Below are 18,070 nucleotides of genomic sequence, written 5' to 3' on the forward strand. Positions count from 1 at the left end.
TCCCCTTAACAATTGTATGTATTGAGCCGTACTGTATTGTACCCATTCTGCAATCTGTTAAATAAAGTTTTCATTCATTCATTCATTCACCCTGATGTAAACAAGACGAAAGTATTTCTCTGGTCTGCATCCCCTTAACAATTGTGTGTATTGAGCTGTACTGTATTGTGCCCATTCTGCAATCTGTTAATAAAGTTTTCAATCAATCAATCAAACACACACACACACACACACACACACACACACACACACACACACACACACACACACACACACACACACACACACACACACACACACACACACACACACACACACACACACACACACACACACACACACACACACACACACACACACACACACACAAAATACCTAATTTACACCATCCATCCAACCATAGGAGCTCACCTGATTGGCTGGTAGTGAAATTGATGCTGGCATATTGAGGCGGGAAAGGGCTCAAAGCTGATACGTCGTTGATGGCTTGTACCTGTCAGTCAAAACAACAAATCATATCCTTTATTTCCAGACAACCTTCAGCGTTCTGGAGTTAATTTGAAAAATAAACTCTGACACTTGCAGCATTCACTATTTTAGCCTGCTCAATAAATACAACTCCTAAATAAGGAATCAGTTGTGATTTAGCCCAGCCATGCCAAGATAAATAAATGATGATACTGTATAATTTACCTCTTTTCTTGATCCTCTAATCACAACTGTTGCTTTCCTCTGACAGTTATTCCTCGGACAAGCAACAGTTGTGATTGGCCGATCAAGAAATCACCACCATAGATGGTACCAGGAAGTAGTTTACCATTCATTTCTAACATAGAGATTTCATAAGAGCTGGAATCTAGAAATCAACAGTAACCCAGAATGCCAGGTCATTTGTAACTGATATTAGAGTCATGATTAATCCAAAAATAGCGAATATGAATTTGGGAAAGCACAGATAATGAGATGGACATATATATTTGTATTACCGAATATGCTTGTTATTATCCAAAAATATTATTACAAATAATAATAAAAGATTGAATAAAACAGGCAAACAAGTTAATGTATACTATTACTGTTATGTAATACAGACAACATGCCTTCACTGTTGTCTTGGCTTAAACGTAATGACTTCCTGCCTTTAAAGGAGGCGGGTTGCTCTGATTTACGACTCCAGCTCAACTTTCTCTCCGACTCAAACTGTAATTTTGCTCTTTTGAAGCTCCTGAGGCATCCCTCTCCCCCACCAGAAAGTGTGGCGGTCTGGGTTCTACCTCCACTGCATCCTTTGTAATGGCTGTCTTAAAGGAACTTAGCATGTCTTTTTTTTTACCATGCATATCTTGTGTCTTACCTATTTTATTTTGTCTATGTTTATTTTTTTCTATGCCTATTTTTTTTATTGTATTTTGCACAATCAATGCGGGCATGACCACCCACATTTCACTGTATGCCCTGGTATGTATGTGACAAATAAACCTCTTGATTCTTGATTCTTTATCATCCTCCAGGCCCTTACTCCCTCTTTCTAGATGAGTTCCACACTTTCATCTCTGAGCTTGTTACTCGTACGGATAACCTACTAATTGTTGGTTATTTTATTTGATTCATTTCAACCAAAATCTGGATCCCTTAACCTGTTAAGCTGTAGCCTTATTTCGCCTAAAGGTACATGCCTAAGTAAATGGAAGATTTCTCCACTTCTGCAAGGTCAATTTGCATGTTCTTGGTATCTAGGAACATCTAGGGACATGGCAGTGGCGGCTGGCCACTAGGGGCGCTCGGGCGCCGCCCCCCCTGGTTAACCCTGGTTAAAAGAGAGAAGAATAAGAAATATTTTTTGTTTGTTTTTTGTTTTATAGCCCTATAAATAATATAAACATGTTTAAAATGAATAATATTTACTCATTTTAAGTATGTTTGTGAAACTTTCCAATGCACAATATAACGTTAATATATCAAATATAAATAATCGTTTTCCTGAACAGGAAGTGACTCACTGTCTGATAGAGAATACGTTCCGTTACCGTAGCCGTATTTCTCTCGGGCTAGACGCAATATCGATTTGAGTGCGCGTGCACGCCGTGCACTGTTTCATCGCTGTATCCGTCGCAGCCAATCAGTGCGTAACGCGATGTGCGTTGAAATATGATGTATTATGATGGAACACAGGCGCGTTTTGAAGCGGTCTAAGCAGCAGCGTCTATAATTTCCGTAGCCGCATTTCTCGGAGACGCTTTCTGATTGGCCGACAGCAGTTTTTTCCGTAGCCGCATTTCACGGAGACGCTCTCTCTGATTGGCCGAGGCCAGTTTCTGGTTAGTTACAGTAGATAGTCTCTACTATGCTGTTGTGTTGTTGTGATGCAGCTATTTGTCTTAGAGCGTGACGGCAAGTTCTTTCGACGGTTAAGCTTAGGCACTCTTTCAAAGTTGGTTAAGGTTAGAGTTTGTCTTAGAGCATGGCGATAGGAACGCCAGGTAGTTTACAGGCTGTTCGACGCGGAAATGGACAAAGACACCGCTCTTCACTCACACAGTACTTGTTGGCTAACAACAAGCTATATATGGATGCAGTGTGGACATGCATGGACAATGGACATCAACACAGTCTGGACAGTGGAGTGGATATACTTTATCAAGCCCTTCTGCCTGCTGCCAACTTAACAACAAGGTAGAGTTGCGATATCTCTCGCTCTCTCTCTCTCTCTCTCTCTCTCTCTCTCTCTCTCTCTCTCTCTCTCTCTCTCTCTCTCTCTCTCTCTCTCTCTCTCTCACTCTCTCTCTGATTGTATTGGCTGCATTTGACTGACTGTGATCATATATTGATTGATGGCAATGGTGATAGTTGTACCTAATTAAATATTCGCCAATGCGTGGTACATGTTTGCAAAACGTTTGGTATAGCGCCCCCCATGGAGAAGAATGTACGGGCCGCCACTGGGACATGGGGGTATGTATTTCCAGTGTCAGAAATATTGTGTCTGTTACTAGGCTTGAGTAAATTGTAATGAAGAAGGAGAATATAAATTATGATTTATTTTTGCATCTGTGCCGGTGAATAACACCATGTTACAATTGTGCCGTAACTGAGGTCGTTCACTGAGCTCATTCACCACCTTATTGAGATCAAGTGTAAAAAAAATCTAAGCAAATTAATAAAGGGAAGATGATTAAACAGAAGGATTTGTAGATACAGTAATAAATGATAATCGATTTTAATTATGAATTCATATTTGACCTTGAACTTGACCTTGACCTTATTATGGCCAAATCATACATCTATGGATAGGGAAAATGTTCCTCTTTCCAATGGCAGGGTTGAATCTGGATTTAGTCATTTCCTTGCGGTTTTACGATAATTAGCATTTTTCCGATAAATTCGTATTTCCGATCAATCGGTAAAAAAGAAAATATACACTTTGACTACTGTTTTTGATAGGGTTATGGTCTTTGCTCTTGGCTACACAAATAAAATAAAATAAACATTAACCTTAACATCCAAGGGCCCACATGTGGACGATTCGCGATGCCACTTTGCCGACCTCCAGTGGCTTGGGTGTGCATTTCTTTTAATACAATATATGGATAGAATTAAAGCCCTATTTGTAGCCTGTCGATTGCCCTTTCAGGTGACAAAATCCGTTCAGCGGTTCTTGAGTTACATGCCGATATGTGAGGCGTGCCCCAAAGTACGCAAAAGTACACATTACCACCCCCGACTCCCGGGGCTCTAGCTCCGTCAATCATTTGGCGATCTCGAAAACATTTGCACAGGGTTGTAGCCAATGAGTGTGGCTTTCCAATGATACCCCATGATCTGATAATTGGGGATCTAATACGGTCTCTATTGATCGATTTATGATAAAGAAAAGGCTTAAGTAACAAGGCTTTTACTGACATCATTGACTCTTTTGGTCTCATTCAAACTGTTCACCAACCCACTCACGTGGTGGGAACACCCCTGACTTAGTCCTAGCCTGCGGTCTCACTGTGTCAGTGTGTCAGGCATGAGCGTTTCTCCTTATGTTCCTGCCCTATCAGACCATTACCTCATCAAATTTCAAATAGATTCGACGTTTTCTCGCCCAGATAGTGTGGAATCCTACATTAGCCATCGTCTTAATGCCTCCACTGTCCCAACGCTTGTTCAACACCTACCGGATACCCTCTCTCCCTTCCTCTCTTATTCCGGCCCCCTTGATCTCTTTACAGATGAGCTTAACTCCGCCCTTCGTAGCACGCTTGACTCTGTTGCTCCTCTTAACCCTTTCACTGCCGCACTACCAAATGGTTTAACCCTTTCACTGCGACAATACAGAAGGTTAACCCTTTCACTGCCACACAACAAAGGGTTAAGCCTAAAAAGCGTGGTCTGCAAAAACAAACTCCCGGGTTTACAGAGGAAACTTGTATCATGAAAAAGGCATGCCGCAAACTTGAAGATAAATGGCGTTCGACCAAACTCGAAAGTGTTCAGCGTTGCCTGGAATGCCTACATAAATATAAAAAGGCACTCTCACTTGCCAAAACCTCATACTTTTCCAGGCTCATCAATGAAAACAAAAATAACTCAAAGTTTCAGTTTGATACAGTTGCAAAACATACTCAGAAACAACCAACTGCGCTAAATGATGCATTTTCGACCAATGACTTCATTGAATTCTTTTTTTTTATCCACTTTTTATCCCATTTTCTATTTTTTCTCCCATCCCAATTTTCGTATCATCCAATTCAACCCTCCCCTGTTTTTGAAAGCTGTTTCATGCCTCCCACAAGCCGGCTGCAATGTGGACTAAGTCATACATAGCACGAGTCCCCTCCGATACTCGAGGTAACAGCAGTCGCATCTTTCCACCTGCGCGGCTCGATCTTTCAGCGTCACAGGTCTGGGCTTTGGAGGGGCCCCGCCCCCGTCGCTTCCTGATTCTACTGCGCAGGCGCACCAACTGACCTGTAGGAGTCGCTGTCCACAACGCCCGATCCCCACCCATCAGTTTCCCTCCCCCTAATACTGCCAATGTGTATTAGTGCGGACGACCAGCTAAACTGAAAGCAATGTGGAGCGCTGGGCTCGAACAGGGAGGCGAACCTGTCCGAGCCTAGTCTCCAGTATTCGTGGTGAGCGCCTTGCCCACAGCACCACGTAGCCGCCCTTACTTCATTGAATTATTTACCAAGAAAATGTATCTCATAAGAAACTAAATTGATGGCTCACTCGCCAATCAGAGTTCCTCCCAACCTCCGATGGGCCTTCCCTCTGCTATGCCATACGCTATCCTGCCTTGAAAACATCTCACTTAGTGTCCTCTCAAAATTGGTTGGTGCAGCTAAACCTTAAACCGCTACTTTAAAAACCGAACCTTGACCCCCTAATTTTGAAAAACAACAGACCTATCTCCAATCTTCCCTTTTTATCCAAAATATTAAAACGGATTGTCACAACGCAACTTACTGACCATCTATCAAGTAACAATTATTTTTTTATCCACTTTTTCTCCCATCCCAATTTCGCCTCGCCAATTCTCCCTTCAATTCTCCCCTCCCCTGTCTCGAACGTTGCTAGACTATGCCTCCCACTGGTCGGCTGCAGTGAGGACCAAGCCTTGCATCACGTGTCCCCTCCGGTACACAAGGAGGCAGCTGTTGCATCTTTTCACCTGAACAGCGCGATCTCTCAGTGGCGAGGAGTAACGCGTGGGAGGCTCACGCTGCCCCCGATACTTCCTGATTCTGCTGTACAGGCGCACCAACCGACCTGTAGGAGTCGCTGTCCACAACGTCCAATCCCCACCCACCGGCTTTCCCACCCTCTACCACTGCCAATTGTGGTAGTATGAACGACCGGCCAAGCCGGTAGCAACGCCGAGAGCTGGGCTCGACACCAGCTTCTCCTGCGTTAGTGGCGAGCGCCTTGCCCACTGCGCCACTCGGCCGCCCATCAAGTAACAACTTTCATAAATCTTTTCAATCTGGCTCTAGAACCATCCATTCCACCGAAACAGCGCTTACCAAAGTCACAAACAACTTACTGCTTTCTCTTGATTCTAACTTAACCTCTGTGCTCTTATTGCTTGACCTCAGTGCAGCCTTTGGCACTGTTGATCATTCCATTCTTCTGAGTCGGCTTGAGAATCATGTTGGTATTCAGGGTCACGCACTTGCTTGGTTTAAATCTTATTTAACCGATAGAACACACTGCGTGGTCTATAATGATTTAACATATTATCACAGTGCAATGCGGTGTCCCACAAGGCTCTGTCCTGGGCCCTTTGCTATTCTCCATTTATATGCTACCCCTCTGCAATATCATACGCAAATTTGGTACGCAGATGACACCCAATTATACCTACCTATTAAGCCGATTCTTCCCGATTACAAAATCTATAGGCTTGCCTGTTTGCCATTAAAAACTGGATGTCGCAAAAATGTTCTACTCCTAACGCAGATAAAACTGAGATGCTAGTCGTTGGCCCCCCAAATCAGAGAGGCCTGTTTGAGGACATCTCCCTCAAATTTGATACTTGTCAGAGCTCCACCATAAAAAACCTTAGAGTCATTTGTTATTCCTCCCTCTCATGCACATATAAAAAACTGCATAAAAATGCAAATGCATTTGTCTCATCACATTTAGATTACTGTAATGTGCTTTTTTCAGGGCTACCTCACTAACTCAAGCTTAAAAAAATCTTCAACTCGTGCAAAATTCGGCTGCACGGATACTAACTAAAACTAGAAAATTTGGTCATATCACAAAAAAATCTGCTGGCCACAGAGCCTTTGCCTACCGTGCTCCCTACCTGTGGAATACATTACCTGCCATGGTCAGGGGCGCATGCTCTGTCGAAGTTTTTAAATCTTCGCTTAAGACCCTTTCTCTCTCTCTTTCAGCTTACCCTGATCTCACCTGGTTGGGGATAGACCCTTAGTCTAATCTGGTTAGTTCAGTTAGGATGTCTGTTTATTTGCTCTCATGTCTGCTTATTGCATTTTTTCGAACCCCTGTCCCTGTCTCTCTGAGTGTTAGTGTGTCGATATACAGATTGCAGTGACTGTTCTACCTCATACTGGATATGAACACCACTGGCGCCATGGATCCGTTTCATGCCGTCTTCTGTCCGACCTAGGCCTAACAAAAATAATGGTTGGTTTCAGGTTGCCGACCGACCCTGCCGATTTAGGTGCGACCCAATATATTTTATGAGTTTAAAAAAAAAATTATATATTAAAAAAAAAAAATCATTTTTTTTTTTTTTTTTTTTTTTTAGAATAAAGTTTCATAGAAATCTTAGTCAAACATTTAATATTATGGATATTAAACATGCTGGCAGAGTACATGCATCCATGTTGTTGTGAACATTTTAACCCTTTCACTGCCACACGACAGCCGGTTAACCCTTTCACTGTGACAATACAGAAGGTTAGCCCTTTACTATCACACAACCGACGGCGATGCTCCATCATTAGCATCATTAGCTCCGCGGATGCGGAGCTAATGATGCTAATGATGGAGCATCGCCGTCGGTTGTGTGATAGTAAAGGGCTAACCTTCTGTCGTGTGGCAGTGAAAGGGTTAATTAAATAAAGAAATTCCCTATCCATAGTCGCCGTGGGAAAGAATAAAAAAAAAATAAAAATAAAATAAATTCCCTACCTACCCATGGCCAAACTGACAACCAACCTGAAACCAACTATTATTTTTGTTAGGCCCTATACAACGTCTAACCATGCCCGCTCTACTTCAACCTGTTCTGAGTGGTTCCCCCCCCCCCCCCCCCCCTCCCTGCCCCCTCCTGCCCCCTTGCCTGCGCTGTCCTTGATGTGGCTAACAGCGCAGACTGCAGCGGCTATTCATCCTCAAACCGGTTGACTACCACAGGCGCGATGAATCCACCCTACAACGCCCTCAAGTTGAGTTGACATATGCCTCTTTGTTCTATTTATTACATTCATTTTTATAATTTTCTTATATAACTTGATTCTATATCTACTATGTATGCATATAATACATGCTTATAAAAAGTATTTATTGCTCCTATGTCTGCCCATTGCGCACACGGGAGCTCTCTCACCCCTGTCCCTGTCTCCCTGTCTTTCTGGTCCCACAAGGTGGTGTGATGGTCAAGGTGGTGTGATTCTCCCTGTGGCGTCCTTGATGCGACTGTCCTTGATGTGGCTAACAGCGACAACAGCAGCGGCTATTCTTCCTCAAACCGGTTCTGACTACATCTCCCTCAGTTTTCATATGCTTTAATTTTTTTTGTCCTTAGCTGTCCTTTAATGAAAATAAATGTCTTATGTACCTTAGATACTATTGTTACCATATATATGTGTTGCATTACATGTATATAATATACGTTCACCATTCACCATTGCAACACTATAATTACATTTACATTTACATTTAGTCATTTAGCTGACGCTTTTATCCAAAGCGACTTACAAGTTCTGTACGACAAGCCATCAGGAAGGGCACAACTCTATCAGCTGAGCAACAATGTTCATCAAAGTGTTGAGTGCTACAGTGTAGGTTAGTTTATTAGGACAAGTGCATGACAGTACGGTTAGTTAGGGTTAGATTATCACCGACATCCAAGTTGGGGGATCCCCTTTGAACAGCCCATCTGAGGTTTCTCTCCTCCACACCGCCTGTGGTGCTTTTTTCCCTATTGCTAGGTTTTTAGTGAGTCATTCCTTATCTTCATTGGGGAAAGTCTGGGAGTGTTGCATATTCGGATTTTATGGTGGTTTTCGTTTTTTTTCTTTTGTGATGTTTCTTCTTTTTCTTGTATCTACTTTTTCTCATCTTTTAATTTTTTTTCTCCCATCCCAATTTTGCTGTGCCAATTCTCCCCTCCCCTGTCTTGAACGTTGCTTGCATATGCCCCCCCACTGGCCAGTTGTAGGGAGGATAGAAGCCTTGCATCACATGTCCCCTCCGATACATGTGGAGGCAGCCTGTCACATCTTTTCACCTGCCAGCGCGGCCTCTCATTGGCGAGGTGTAACGTGTGGGAGGCTCACACTACCCCTGCCATTTCCTGTCTGTGCTGTGCAGGCGTCCCGCAACCGACCTGTAGGAGTCGCTGTCCACAACATCCAGATTACCACCCATCGACTTCCACCAGCTAACTCTGCCAATTGAGTTAGTATGACGGCCGGCCCAAGCCAGAGGCAACGCCGACAGCCGGAGTCGAACCCGGTGTCTCTTGCGTTGGTGACGAGCGCAATGTCCGCTGCGCCACCCAGCCGCGTGATGTTTCTTGTTGACTTGTACAACAAGACTTGTACAGCCCATGAGGGCTATTCCATGTGATCCCGGGCTATACAAATAAATGTGATTTGTTGTAAATATTTATTTTCAGTTTCTGATTGTTAAACAGACTTAAAACTTAGTTTAGTTAAAAATAAAAATTAAGAGAGAGAGAGCACACGTACAGATGACAAGTACAGTATGAGGAGCTAATTATATGCCAATATTAAATCAATTTGATGCTTTGAAGGCACAACAATTGCATTGCCAATGAATATTAGGTTAGAAAATACATTTGCCGGATTTAATGCGACTTCCTTTAATCTAATGTTCATTTGTTAATGTGATTCCATCTGTTTCCATCTTGTATTGTACAATGGTTGTTGCAAAGTTTTCATGTATTTCATGTTATTATTATGCCTCAAGAAGCAATTTTTTTTGTCTATAATGTGCTCTAGGTTATTTTCTTTCACAACAGATACTCTGTGACATTCTGAATATACTGGTCGATTTATAGAGTAACTGAACAGAGGTGAACCAGGACGAGGGCACGGTGCTGCTGGGAGTTGTAGTCCAGTACCTGTATGAGGTAGGTGACTCTGGTCAGGAGGTTGTTGAGGGTAACCTTGGTTTGTCTCAAGCCGGTCTGGGAGGGGCTGTAGGTGACGGCCTCGCCGCACCAGGAGCACGTCACTGGGTTGGTGAAGGTGGCGGAGGGGCAGGTGCGACACACCACCCCGTATCGCACCTCGCTACGGTCGCCCATGTCCACCGGGGGGCGCCACCGCAACGACACCCCTCCGTCCCCACTCTCGTACTCCCAGGACATGGAGTCTGGTGCAGATGGAGGACCTGGGGGAGAGAGAGAGGGGGGGGGGGGGGGCAGAGAGAGGGGAGGGGGGGCAGAGAAAGAGGGCGGGAGAGAGAGGGGAGATGGATACAGAGAGAGGGGGATAGAGAGAGAGAGACAGATTGGTTAGAGAGGTTATACATACATATTGAATGCGCTGAACACTTAGGTGGAGATAAAAGCATCTGCTAAAAAGTTAAACACATGAAAGTTACATCTTGTTGAGGAAGGCGAGCACATTTTAATCAAGGAAGAGAAATGGAATGATCCAACTGTTACACAATGCTTTTAGTGAGTGTAGCCTCTCTCGGCTTTAGTGAGTAGAGCCTCTCTCGGCTTTAGTGAGTAGAGCCTCTCTCAGCTTTAGTGAGTAGAGCCTCTCTCAGCTTTAGTGAGTAGAGTCTCTCTCAGCTTTAGTGAGTAGAGTCTCTCTCAGCTTTAGTGAGTAGAGCCTCTCTCAGCTTTAGTGAGTAGAGCCTCTCTCAGCTTTAGTGAGTAGAGCCTCTCTCAGCTTTAGTGAGTAGAGCCTCTCTCAGCTTTAGTGAGTAGAGCCTCTCTCAGCTTTAGTGAGTAGAGCCTCTCTCAGCTTTAGTGAGTAGAGCCGCTCTCAGCTTTAGTGAGTAGAGCCTCTATCAGCTTTAGTGAGTAGAGCCGCTCTCAGCTTTAGTGAGTAGAGCCTCTCTCAGCTTTAGTGAGTAGAGCCTCTCAGCTTTAGTGAGTAGAGCCTCTCTCAGCTTTAGTGAGTAGAGCCTCTCTCAGCTTTAGTGAGTAGAGCCTCTCTCAGCTTTAGTGAGTAGAGCCTCTCTCAGCTTTAGTGAGTAGAGCCTCTCTCAGCTTTAGTGAGTAGAGCCTCTCTCAGCTTTAGTGAGTAGAGCCTCTCTCAGCTTTAGTGAGTAGAGCCGCTCTCAGCTTTAGTGAGTAGAGCCGCTCTCAGCTTTAGTGAGTAGAGCCTCTCTCAGCTTTAGTGAGTAGAGCCTCTCTCAGCTTTAGTGAGTAGAGCCTCTCTCAGCTTTAGTGAGTAGAGCCTCTCTCAGCTTTAGTGAGTAGAGCCTCTCTCAGCTTTAGTGAGTAGAGCCTCTCTCAGCTTTAGTGAGTAGAGCCTCTCTCAGCTTTAGTGAGTAGAGCCTCTCTCAGCTTTAGTGAGTAGAGCCGCTCTCAGCTTTAGTGAGTAGAGCCTCTATCAGCTTTAGTGAGTAGAGCCTCTCTCAGCTTTAGTGAGTAGAGCCTCTCTCAGCTTTAGTGAGTAGAGCCGCTCTCAGCTTTAGTGAGTAGAGCCTCTCTCAGCTTTAGTGAGTAGAGCCTCTCTCAGCTTTAGTGAGTAGAGCCTCTCTCAGCTTTAGTGAGTAGAGCCGCTCTCAGCTTTAGTGAGTAGAGCCTCTCTCAGCTTTAGTGAGTAGAGCCTCTCTCAGCTTTAGTGAGTAGAGCCTCTCAGCTTTAGTGAGTAGAGCCTCTCAGCTTTATTGAGTAGAGCCTCTCAGCTTTAGTGAGTAGAGCCTCTCTCAGCTTTAGTGAGTAGAGCCTCTCAGCTTTAGTGAGTAGAGCCGCTCTCAGCTTTAGTGAGTAGAGCCTCTCTCAGCTTTAGTGAGTAGAGCCGCTCTCAGCTTTAGTGAGTAGAGCCTCTCAGCTTTAGTGAGTAGAGCCTCTCAGCTTTAGTGAGTAGAGCCTCTCTCAGCTTTAGTGAGTAGAGCCTCTCTCAGCTTTAGTGAGTAGAGCCTCTCAGCTTTAGTGAGTAGAGCCTCTCTCAGCTTTAGTGAGTAGAGCCTCTCTCAGCTTTAGTGAGTAGAGCCTCTCTCGGCTTTAGTGAGTAGAGCCTCTCTCGGCTTTAGTGAGTAGAGCCTCTCTCAGCTTTAGTGAATAGAGCCTCTCTCAGCTTTAGTGAGTAGAGCCTCTCTCAGCTTTAGTGAGTAGAGCCTCTCTCAGCTTTAGTGAGTAGAGCCTCTCTCGGCTTTAGTGAGTAGAGCCTCTCTCGGCTTTAGTGAGTAGAGCCTCTCTCAGCTTTAGTGAGTAGAGCCGCTCTCAGCTTTAGTGAGTAGAGCCGCTCTCAGCTTTAGTGAGTAGAGCCTCTCTCAGCTTTAGTGAGTAGAGCCGCTCTCAGCTTTAGTGAGTAGAGCCTCTCTCAGCTTTAGTGAGTAGAGCCGCTCTCAGCTTTAGTGAGTAGAGCCTCTCTCAGCTTTAGTGAGTAGAGCCTCTCAGCTTTAGTGAGTAGAGCCTCTCTCAGCTTTAGTGAGTAGAGCCGCTCTCAGCTTTAGTGAGTAGAGCCTCTCTCAGCTTTAGTGAGTAGAGCCTCTCTCAGCTTTAGTGAGTAGAGCCTCTCAGCTTTAGTGAGTAGAGCCTCTCTCAGCTTTAGTGAGTAGAGCCTCTCAGCTTTAGTGAGTAGAGCCTCTCTCAGCTTTAGTGAGTAGAGCCTCTCTCAGCTTTAGTGAGTAGAGCCTCTCAGCTTTAGTGAGTAGAGCCGCTCTCAGCTTTAGTGAGTAGAGCCTCTCAGCTTTAGTGAGTAGAGCCTCTCTCAGCTTTAGTGAGTAGAGCCTCTCTCAGCTTTAGTGAGTAGAGCCTCTCAGCTTTAGTGAGTAGAGCCTCTCTCAGCTTTAGTGAGTAGAGCCGCTCTCAGCTTTAGTGAGTAGAGCCTCTCAGCTTTAGTGAGTAGAGCCTCTCAGATTTAGTGAGTATAGCCTCTCTCAGCTTTAGTGAGTAGAGCCTCTCAGCTTTAGTGAGTAGAGCCTCTCTCAGCTTTAGTGAGTAGAGCCGCTCTCAGCTTTAGTGAGTAGAGCCTCTCAGCTTTAGTGAGTAGAGCCTCTCTCAGCTTTAGTGAGTAGAGCCTCTCTCAGCTTTAGTGAGTAGAGCCTCTCTCAGCTTTAGTGAGTAGAGCCTCTCTCAGCTTTAGTGAGTAGAGCCTCTCAGCTTTAGTGAGTAGAGCCTCTCTCAGCTTTAGTGAGTAGAGCAGCTCTCAGCTTTAGTGAGTAGAGCCTCTCTCAGCTTTAGTGAGTAGAGCCTCTCAGCTTTAGTGAGTAGAGCCTCTCTCAGCTTTAGTGAGTATAGCCTCTCTCAGCTTTAGTGAGTAGAGCCTCTCTCAGCTTTAGTGAGTAGAGCCTCTCTCAGCTTTAGTGAGTATAGCCTCTCTCAGCTTTAGTGAGTAGAGCCTCTCTCAGCTTTAGTGAGTAGAGCCTCTCTCAGCTTTAGTGAGTAGAGCCTCTCTCAGCTTTAGTGAGTAGAGCCGCTCTCAGCTTTAGTGAGTAGAGCCTCTATCAGCTTTAGTGAGTAGAGCCTCTCTCAGCTTTAGTGAGTAGAGCCTCTCTCAGCTTTAGTGAGTAGAGCCGCTCTCAGCTTTAGTGAGTAGAGCCTCTCTCAGCTTTAGTGAGTAGAGCCTCTCTCAGCTTTAGTGAGTAGAGCCTCTCTCAGCTTTAGTGAGTAGAGCCTCTCTCAGCTTTAGTGAGTAGAGCCTCTCTCAGCTTTAGTGAGTAGAGCCTCTCTCAGCTTTAGTGAGTAGAGCCGCTCTCAGCTTTAGTGAGTAGAGCCTCTCTCAGCTTTAGTGAGTAGAGCCGCTCTCAGCTTTAGTGAGTAGAGCCGCTCTCAGCCTTAGTGAGTAGAGCCTCTCTCAGCTTTAGTGAGTAGAGCCTCTCTCAGCTTTAGTGAGTAGAGCCTCTCTCAGCTTTAGTGAGTAGAGCCTCTCTCAGCTTTAGTGAGTAGAGTCTCTCTCAGCTTTAGTGAGTAGAGCCTCTCTCAGCTTTAGTGAGTAGAGCCTCTCAGCTTTAGTGAGTAGAGCCTCTCTCAGCTTTAGTGAGTAGAGCCTCTCTCAGCTTTAGTGACTGTAACCTCTCAGCTTTAGTGAGTAGAGCCTCTCTCAGCTTTAGTGAGTAGAGCCTCTCTCAGCTTTAGTCAGTAGAGCCTCTCAGCTTTAGTGAGTAGAGCCTCTCTCAGCTTTAGTGAGTAGAGCCGCTCTCAGCTTTAGTGAGTAGAGCCTCTCTCAGCTTTAGTGAGTAGAGCCTCTCAGCTTTAGTGAGTAGAGCCTCTCTCAGCTTTAGTGAGTAGAGCCTCTCTCAGCTTTAGTGAGTAGAGCCTCTCAGCTTTAGTGAGTATAGCCTCTCTCAGCTTTAGTGAGTAGAGCCTCTCTCAGCTTTAGTGAGTAGAGCCTCTCTCAGCTTTAGTGAGTAGAGCCTCTCAGCTTTAGTGAGTAGAGCCTCTCTCAGCTTTAGTGAGTAGAGCCGCTCTCAGCTTTAGTGAGTAGAGCCTCTCTCAGCTTTAGTGAGTAGAGCCTCTCAGCTTTAGTGAGTAGAGCCTCTCTCAGCTTTAGTGAGTAGAGCCTCTCTCAGCTTTAGTGAGTAGAGCCTCTCTCAGCTTTTAGTGAGTAGAGCCTCTCTCAGCTTTAGTGAGTAGAGCCTCTCTCAGCTTTAGTGAGTAGAGCCTCTCTCAGCTTTAGTGAGTAGAGCCTCTCTCAGCTTTAGTGAGTATATCCTCTCAGCTTTAGTGAGTAGAGCCTCTCTCAGCTTTAGTGAGTAGAGCCTCTCAGCTTTAGTGAGTAGAGCCTCTCTCAGCTTTAGTGAGTAGAGCCTCTCTCAGCTTTAGTGAGTAGAGCCTCTCTCAGCTTTAGTGAGTAGAGCCTCTCTCAGCTTTAGTGAGTAGAGCCTCTCAGCTTTAGTGAGTAGAGCCTCTCTCAGCTTTAGTGAGTAGAGCCTCTCTCAGCTTTAGTGAGTATAGCCTCTCTCAGCTTTAGTGAGTATATCCTCTCAGCTTTAGTGAGTAGAGCCTCTCTCAGCTTTAGTGAGTAGAGCCTCTCTCAGCTTTAGTGAGTAGAGCCTCTATCAGCTTTAGTGAGTAGAGCCTCTCTCAGCTTTAGTGAGTAGAGCCTCTCTCAGCTTTAGTGAGTAGAGCCTCTCTCAGCTTTAGTGAGTAGAGCCTCTATCAGCTTTAGTGAGTAGAGCCTCTCTCAGCTTTAGTGAGTAGAGCCTCTCTCAGCTTTAGTGAGTAGAGCCTCTCTCAGCTTTAGTGAGTAGAGCCTCTATCAGCTTTAGTGAGTAGAGCCTCTCTCAGCTTTAGTGAGTAGAGCCTCTCAGCTTTAGTGAGTAGAGCCTCTCTCAGCTTTAGTGAGTAGAGCCTCTCAGCTTTAGTGAGTAGAGCCTCTCTCAGCTTTAGTGAGTAGAGCCTCTCTCAGCTTTAGTCAGTAGAGCCTCTCTCAGCTTTAGTGAGTAGAGCCTCTCAGCTTTAGTGAGTAGAGCCTCTCTCAGCTTTAGTGAGTAGAGCCTCTCTCAGCTTTAGTGAGTAGAGCCTCTCAGCTTTAGTGAGTAGAGCCTCTCTCAGCTTTAGTGAGTAGAGCCTCTCTCAGCTTTAGTGAGTAGAGCCTCTCAGCTTTAGTGAGTAGAGCCTCTCTCAGCTTTAGTGAGTAGAGCCTCTCTCAGCTTTAGTGAGTATAGCCTCTCTCAGCTTTAGTGAGTAGAGCCTCTCTCAGCTTTAGTGAGTATAGCCTCTCTCAGCTTTAGTGAGTAGAGCCTCTCTCAGCTTTAGTGAGTAGAGCCGCTCTCAGCTTTGGTGAGTAGAGCCTCTCAGCTTTAGTGAGTAGAGCCTCTCTCAGCTTTAGTGAGTAGAGCCTCTCTCAGCTTTAGTGAGTAGAGCCTCTCTCAGCTTTAGTGAGTAGAGCCTCTCTCAGCTTTAGTGAGTAGAGCCTCTCTCAGCTTTAGTGAGTAGAGCCGCTCTCAGCTTTAGTGAGTAGAGCCTCTCTCAGCTTTAGTGAGTAGAGCCTCTCTCAGCTTTAGTGAGTAGAGCCTCTCTCAGCTTTAGTGAGTAGAGCCGCTCTCAGCTTTAGTGAGCAGAGCCTCTCTCAGCTTTAGTGAGTAGAGCCTCTCTCAGCTTTAGTGAGTATAGCCTCTCTCAGCTTTAGTGAGTAGAGCCTCTCAGCTTTAGTGAGTAGAGCCTCTCTCAGCTTTAGTGAGTAGAGCCTCTCAGCTTTAGTGAGTAGAGCCTCTCTCAGCTTTAGTGAGTAGAGCCTCTCTCAGCTTTAGTGAGTAGAGCCGCTCTCAGCTTTAGTGAGTAGAGCCTCTCTCAGCTTTAGTGAGTAGAGCTGCTCTCAGCTTTAGTGAGTAGAGCCTCTCTCAGCTTTAGTGAGTAGAGCCTCTCTCAGCTTTAGTGAGTAGAGCCTCTCAGCTTTAGTGAGTAGAGCCTCTCTCAGCTTTAGTGAGTAGAGCCTCTCTCAGCTTTAGTGAGTAGAGCCTCTCAGCTTTAGTGAGTAGAGCCTCTCAGCTTTAGTGAGTAGAGCCTCTCTCAGCTTTAGTGAGTAGAGCCTCTCTCAGCTTTAGTGAGTAGAGCCTCTCAGCTTTAGTGAGTAGAGCCGCTCTCAGCTTTAGTGAGTAGAGCCTCTCTCAGCTTTAGTGAGTAGAGCCTCTCAGCTTTAGTGAGTAGAGCCTCTCAGCTTTAGTGAGTAGAGCCTCTCTCAGCTTTAGTGAGTGTAGCCTCTCTCAGCTTTAGTGAGTAGAGCCTCTCTCAGCTTTAGTGAGTAGAGCCTCTCAGCTTTAGTGAGTAGAGCCTCTCTCGGCTTTAGTGAGTAGAGCCTCTCTCAGCTTTAGTGAGTAGAGCCTCTCTCAGCTTTAGTGAGTAGAGCCTCTCTCAGCTTTAGTGAGTAGAGCCTCTCTCAGCTTTAGTGAGTAGAGCCTCTCTCAGCTTTAGTGAGTAGAGCCTGTCAGCTTTAGTGAGTAGAGCCTCTCTCAGCTTTAGTGAGTAGAGCCTCTCTCAGCTTTAGTGAGTAGAGCCTCTCTCAGCTTTAGTGAGTAGAGCCTCTCAGCTTTAGTGAGTAGAGCCTCTCTCAGCTTTAGTGAGTAGAGCCTCTCTCAGCTTTAGTGAGTAGAGCCTCTCAGCTTTAGTGAGTAGAACCTCTCTCAGCTTTAGTGACTGTAACCTCTCAGCTTTAATGAGTAGAGCCTCTCTCAGCTTTAGTGAGTAGAGCCTCTCTCAGCTTTAGTGAGTAGAGCCTATCTCAGCTTTAGTGAGTAGAGCCGCTCTCAGCTTTAGTGAGTAGAGCCTCTCAGCTTTAGTGAGTATAGCCTCTCTCAGCTTTAGTGAGTAGAGCCTCTCTCAGCTTTAGTGAGTAGAGCCTCTCAGCTTTAGTGAGTATAGCCTCTCTCAGCTTTAGTGAGTAGAGCCTCTCTCAGCTTTAGTGAGTAGAGCCGCTCTCAGAGTAGAGCCTCTCTCGGCTTTAGTGAGTAGAGCCTCTCAGCTTTAGTGAGTAGAGCCTCTCTCAGCTTTAGTGAGTAGAGCCTCTCAGCTTTAGTGAGTAGAGCCTCTCTCAGCTTTAGTGAGTAGAGCCTCTCAGCTTTAGTGACTGTAGCCTCTCTCAGCTTCAGTGAGTAGAGCCTCTCTCAGCTTTAGTGAGTAGAGCCGCTCTCAGCTTTAGTGAGTAGAGCCTCTCTCAGCTTTAGTGAGTAGAGCCGCTCTCAGCTTTAGTGAGTAGAGCCTCTCAGCTTTAGTGAGTAGAGCCTCTCTCAGCTTTAGTGAGTAGCCTCTCTCAGCTTTAGTGAGTAGAGCCGCTCTCAGCTTTAGTGAGTAGAGCCTCTCTCGGCTTTAGTGAGTAGAGCCTCTCTCAGCTTTAGTGAGTAGAGCCTCTCTCAGCTTTAGTGAGTAGAGCCTCTCTCAGCTTTAGTGAGTAGAGCCTCTCTCAGCTTTAGTGAGTAGAGCCTCTATCAGCTTTAGTGAGTAGAGCCGCTCTCAGCTTTAGTGAGTAGAGCCGCTCTCAGCTTTAGTGAGTAGAGCCTCTCTCAGCTTTAGTGAGTAGAGTCTCTCTCAGCTTTAGTGAGTAGAGTCTCTCTCAGCTTTAGTGAGTAGAGCCTCTCTCGGCTTTAGTGAGTAGAGCCTCTCTCAGCTTTAGTGAGTAGAGCCTCTCTCAGCTTTAGTGAGTAGAGCCTCTCTCAGCTTTAGTGAGTAGAGCCTCTCTCAGCTTTAGTGATTAGAGCCTCTCTCAGCTTTAGTGAGTGTAGCCTCTCTCAGCTT

At 45.5% G+C, this 18,070-nt stretch overlaps 1 protein-coding gene across 5 annotated transcripts in view; it reads right to left on the reverse strand.

The window, feature by feature from the left end:
• ephb6 (eph receptor B6) overlaps nucleotides 1-18,070 on the reverse strand; it is a 184,171-nt gene that overhangs the window by 39,478 nt on the left and 126,623 nt on the right. For all 5 annotated transcript variants that reach the window (XR_014620763.1, XR_014620764.1, XM_084335855.1 and 2 more), the window contains exons 7-8: nucleotides 9,833-10,104; nucleotides 412-493 (exon numbers count right to left, since the gene is read on the reverse strand). Coding sequence is in view for 3 of the 5 variants with exons in the window: in XM_084335855.1 (XP_084191981.1) it covers nucleotides 412-493; nucleotides 9,833-10,104 (354 nt within the window). In the remaining 2 variants the exon portion in view is untranslated. The remainder of the gene's footprint in view (nucleotides 1-411; nucleotides 494-9,832; nucleotides 10,105-18,070) is intronic.

Source organism: Notolepis coatsorum, assembly GCF_963971535.1.
Source record: "Notolepis coatsorum genome assembly, chromosome: 19".
In the NCBI taxonomy this organism is placed as follows: Eukaryota; Metazoa; Chordata; class Actinopteri; order Aulopiformes; family Paralepididae; genus Notolepis; species Notolepis coatsorum.